Source organism: Triticum aestivum, chromosome 5D, assembly GCF_018294505.1.
Source record: "Triticum aestivum cultivar Chinese Spring chromosome 5D, IWGSC CS RefSeq v2.1, whole genome shotgun sequence".
NCBI lineage: Eukaryota > Viridiplantae > Streptophyta > Magnoliopsida > Poales > Poaceae > Triticum > Triticum aestivum.
This window is the reverse complement of record NC_057808.1, coordinates 290,050,645-290,056,082: the sequence shown is the minus strand read 5'-3', so window position 1 is coordinate 290,056,082 and position 5,438 is coordinate 290,050,645. Positions and strand designations below refer to the sequence as shown.

General features: G+C 48.4%; 1 protein-coding gene across 2 annotated transcripts; it reads left to right on the top strand.

Moving 5' to 3' along the window:
- Positions 1–2,180: 2,180 nt before the first annotated feature.
- On the top strand, positions 2,181–5,222 carry LOC123121206 (uncharacterized). Of its 2 annotated transcripts, none has more exons than XM_044541121.1 (5): positions 2,181–2,592; positions 2,756–3,407; positions 3,538–3,737; positions 3,848–4,092; positions 4,189–5,222. In XM_044541121.1, exons 1-5 carry the CDS (start codon positions 2,300–2,302, stop codon positions 4,986–4,988), a joined length of 2,190 nt encoding a protein of 729 aa, XP_044397056.1. In that variant the 5' UTR covers positions 2,181–2,299; the 3' UTR covers positions 4,989–5,222. The 2 variants fall into 2 exon arrangements, with proteins under 2 accessions (XP_044397056.1, XP_044397057.1); XM_044541122.1 differs by having other exon boundaries at positions 3,848–4,105; positions 4,189–4,374.
- The last annotated feature ends 216 nt before the right edge of the window (positions 5,223–5,438 follow it).

Here is a 5,438-nt window from a genome sequence, read left to right as displayed (position 1 = left end):
CACACCACTCGGGCGTACCCAAGGCCCTGTCCAGTCTCACTCTCGTGTATGACCCCCCTACCACTTTCTTTTCGAACGTCCACTTGCATCCTTGATAGCCAAGATCGATCAGACCAAAAACATCAACTGCATCACGAAAACCTTGAATCTAAGTCTGGCTCCTTTGGCCAATGCCCTCGTGCTCATCATATCGGAGAACCTCGTTGAAGTCCCCTATACACACCCAAGGCATATTTTGTAGAGCTGCCAGGTTTCTCATTGTATCCCAAGTTCTATGCTGGAGGTGTGTTTGTGCCTCTCTGTAAAAGCATGAGAGCCTCCAAGGATCTCCTCCAAGGTCTGAAATCTTCGCATCTATATGATATTGCGAGTAGCCTAAAATTTCGATCTTTATTTCATTGTTCCAATACAAAGCTAAACCACCACTCCGACCGGTGGAACCAACAGCAAAAGAGGAATCAAAACCTAAAGTACTTGATAAACTTTTAGCTCTATCTTGACCAATCTGAGTTTCAACGATACAAAGTACTCTAGGGGCAAACTTTAACACGATTTCTTGCAGCTCTTGAACTGTCGGGGCGTTGCCTAGTCCCTGCCAGTTCCAGCTTAGACAACTCATTGTGCTCGGTGGTCCTCCACCGGGGAGGCCGCCGTTTTTGCATCAAGATTCTTCAGACCTGCCAGGTTCTTCCTCCCGCTTGAGATCAGTGCCTTCTCTGACTGTTGCGTTAGTCTTGAACGCTTTGGGTCTTGTTTCAGTGGGGGGCTAGGGGGGACAACGGTAGCTCCACCACTGTTTTTCTCCACCAGAACAAGCTCCAGACCCGAGTTTGAAGCCGCAGGTGCGGCCTGACCCACAACCTCATCAGAAGTTCTTTTGCGACTAGCACCGTTCTCCTCCATGTCAGTGTCCTCACCCTCCTTTGTATCCTCCTATGATCTCAGTCCAGAAGCACCTCCTCCTCCCTCTTGGCCCCTAGCTTTCTGCCCATTATTGCGGCGTCTAGAGCCCCATGCCGTAGTAGCAGGTGCCTCAAATTCTTGAAGACCAGGGCCGAGGGAGGGTGTACACCATCGCCATGTTCTTTAAATTCGTGGCCCATCATACCACAAACCTGGCACCAATCCGGGAGTCGCTCATACTTCACCGCAAAAATCTCTCTCTGGCCACCCCGGACGATGGATGTCGCTTTCTTGAGCTGTTTACGAACATCCAGGCAAATTCTCACTCTATAAAAGTTCCCTTCGAAGTCAAAGGACGATGGCTCTGAATCCACAAACTCGCCTATCTTTGCTGCCAAAGCTTTCACCTTTCCATGATAGGCGATGGGGAGGTCAAGAATTCTCGCCCATATTTCAAACTTAAAGAGCTCGATGGACGTGGGTTTGGAGTAACCATCGTAAGGGACAATGATCACAGGGTTGCCTCGAAAGTGCCATGGCCCCCCAGTGTCACTCTTTCCCAATCCCCTAGGCAATCAAACTGCATGATGAACAAGTTCTCTTCTAGGGTTTTGATCTTGACCTTTCTTGCTAGATCCCAGGCTGACTTCATGTTGCAGAAGAACCAGTAGTTGCTGAAGGTTTTGTCAATGTGGACACGAACCAGGATCATCCACCGGAGGTCCTCCTCTGGTGGCGCGTCGTCCTTCTCGAAGACGACGTCATCTAGGTCATCTTCTTTCAGGGCGAGCTCCTCCGTGAGATCCTCAAGCTTGCCTTTCCCCTTGCTCCCGGATGCGCCCGGAGTACCTTGCTTCGCCATCGCCGAAAAGTCTCGGATCAGATCTCGCGACTTCCCTCGCCGCCAGATCAAACAAAAACACTAACCCCACCAAACCCAGGCCCCCTACCAAGGCCTGGAAGCAGTGCTAGACTGCCCCGTTATCAGCTCGAGCGGGAGAGCACTAGATGAGCGGCGGTGAAGGACAAATTTTCTCAACGTCGCCGGTGGCGGCGAGAGGAAGACCTAACCCTAACGAGAGGGAATTACCCTGCGGCACATAGGTGCTCCCGTAAAAGTGTTCTCCGCGCATGGTAAGGTGGAAGTGCCTCAACTCCAAAGAAAAGTGAAAGAAAAAAAACTAAAACACCGGCACCACATGGGCTGGCCCAATTAGGTCGAGGTGGATACGCGGCGGTTTGCTATTCCCCGCAACTGGCGGAGAATAGGATTTTCGTTCCGTTCTTCGCTATTTCGTCCCCATTCCTTCTCCCCTCTTCGTTTTCTCTCTAGGGTTTTTGCGGCACCGAATCCCAGCTCCGGCGACTGGCGGCGGGCGACGGCGAGAAGCGAAAAATGGGGGAGGTGATGGAGATGACGGAGGTGCGGCAGTCGGTGAGCGACCTCCCCGTACAGGACCCTCCCGGGGAGGAGTTCTCGGCCGCCGACCTCAGGTGGGTCAAGTACGCGAGCTCCGAGCACCACTGCGACGACGTCGCGCTCATCCCCTACGACCGGATGGAGGCCTTCATCAGCGGCGAGTGCAACAACCCCGAGTACCCCACCAGGTTCCACATCGAGCGCGGCCGCAAGCGCGAAAGGGGCACCCTCAAGGAGGTCAGGAGCGACGACTACCTCCTCTACAGAATGTACGTGTCCCCCTGCTGCCACCTCCCCTGCTTTGCTCGCAATATTTTTCGGAAAGGCCTCTGCTCACCATGCCAATTATTCGGTCATTGCAAGTTCTTTTTTCACAGCAAGGCTGTTACAAAGATCTTAATGATTAGTGTGTCCTGTTCCAAATTGATTCAGGTATTGGTGTTCGTTTGGCCCTGAAAATTATGGGGAGGGAGGGACGATCTTGCCTAGCAGAAGGTACAGGCTTAACACAAGAAATCGTGCAGCTCGCCCGCAGTCGATGCGAGGTTGCACCTGCCATTTCGCAATCAAGCGGTTATACGCTCGCCCTTCGCTGGCTCTCATTATCTACCATGAGAGGCGCCATGTCAACAAGTCTGGTTTTGTATGCCATGGACCCCTGGACCGGGACGCTATTGGTCCTGGTGCCAGGAAAGTGCCGTATGTTGGGAGCGAGATTCAGCAGCAGACCATGTCGTTGATCTATCTCGGCGTCCCTGAGGAGAACATCCTGCAGACACATATAGAAGGGATCCAACGTTACTGTGGCTCGGATGCAAAGGTCGATAGCCTTGCCTCGCAGTATGTCCACAAGCTTGGGATGATCATCAAGAGGTCTACGCATGAGCTGGATCTAGATGACCAAGCTAGCATCAGGATGTGGGTTGATAGGAACAAGAAGTCAGTGTTTTTCCACCAGGACTCAACCGAGACAGATGCCTTTGTACTAGGGATCCAGACAGAATGGCAACTGCAGCAGATGATCCGCTTTGGTCACCAGAATATTTTGGCATCTCATTCCTCATTTGGTGTAAGCAAGCTGAAGGTATCCGACTACAACAAAAGCTGATAGTTGTGTAGTTATACTTATAAGCAACATCTTGTAGTATGTGATGTCTAGTTATGCCTGCAGGGGCAGGTTCATCATTTGTTTGACATTCTACTCTTTTCTGCAGTACCCCTTGCACACAATTCTTGTATTCGATTCAAGACAACAGGCTCTACCTGTTGCATGGGTTATAACCCGATCTGTTACCAAGCATGACACTTCGAGATGGATGAAAGCACTTACTAGTAGAATACATTCTGTTGATTCCAACTGGAGGATTGGTGGATTTATAATTGATGATCCAACCTCAGAGCTGGACCCAATCAGGTATAGGCGTATGGCATAGATTTTGACATATGATCTAACTGTGAAATTATCCTGTGTAGATGCTGGGATGTAGTTTATTGCCATTGACGAAATGTGTCATTGTTTTTCAGGAATGTATTTTCCTGCCCGATTTTCTTTTCTTTATGGCACATAAGGAGAACATGGCTTAAAAATATAATCAAGAAATGCAGCAATACTGAGGTGCAACGGGAAATATTTACACAACTAGGAAAATTTATGTACAGTATCTGGAGTGAGAAAAATCCCATGGATGTCCTGGAGCAATTGTTTCAAGACTTTGTTGACCAAACCACCTTCATCCAGTATTTCAAGTCATTTTGGGTTCCCAAATTGGGTAAGAATCTCAGGTAGTAGATTCAAAATGTACATTGAATTGCAAATCCTCGTCTAGATGCTAATAATGTTTCTTGTGTGCCATTGCCCCATCTAGAGATGTGGATTGATTCCATCAGAAATTTGCCCCTGGCAAGTCAGGAATCCTGTGGTGCTATTGAGGGTTACCATCTAAAGCTCAAGCTTAAAGCATATGATGATTCACAGCTTGATGCTCTTCAACGTGTGGATTGGTTGGTGCACAAGCTGACAACAGAGCTGCATTCTGGCTACTGGCTCAACCTATATGCAGATGAGAGTGGTTCATTTCCCGAGGTGAAAGCAGAGTACATTGCATCCACTTCATGGCAAAGGGCTCTGCACATACCTGATGAGGCTGTTCTATTTGATCACAAAGAACCTCTTTCAGCCAAGGTGGCAAGCCAGAAGGATGCTAGTCAAATGCGGACTGTATGGAATGTTGGGTCCGAATTCTCTCTGTGCAGTTGTTCGTGGTCAATGCAGGGTAACCTATGTAAGCACGTCATAAAGGTTAACATGATGTATGCACCACGCAAGGATGTCCAGCCCTCGCTATCATTTCAATCGTTTCAGCGCGTCCTACTTGATCTGTGGCAAAAACCACTGGATGATTCATTCTCACTCGATCTGTCAGTAGCATGGGTTATGCAAATGCAGGAGAGGATCCAAAAAGTGGCTGAGCTTGCTGCGTCTGATGGTATTGCCCAAGTTGCAGGCAAATTGCCAATTCAATGGGCAAACAAGAGAGGGAGAAGAACAGCTATTAGGCGCACCAGCCCCATGTGCATTCTTCCTCATTCCAACGGCAGTGTGCAAAGAGATTTGACTCTGAAGAGGAACAGAAAGAGGAGAAGGTTGTCCAACTTTTCAGGCTAACTACTGTTTGTACTGACCATTGTTGGCCAGGGAGTTCTTTTTTCTCACTGTAATTAGACTAACTGCGTTTTGTTTCTTTTCTAGTTCTTCTCCAGTTGCATTTGGTGAGAAAACTCACTTAGGTAGTTGTAATCAGATTGATATAGGCCTTGGATCATTTTCACCTTCTGGGACCATCATTTGGATGGTTACGTGGATATAATTATTCAGGGAGTAATAGTTGAATTTAAGCAATGTGTTATTTGCAAATTTTGCACGAGTTGACATGCATTGTATCTCCTCCAGTCTTACCTGCTTATCATCTGTCACTATGCCAGTACCTCCTGAAAACTGTTGAAGCATTGTGGGAGCCATTAATGTGCTGCAGTTGTGGGGTGAGGCCATTTTACTGGCAAGTGGAATACCAGAATCTTAATCTTATCTGGTAGGCATTTCTAGTCTGCAGATTAT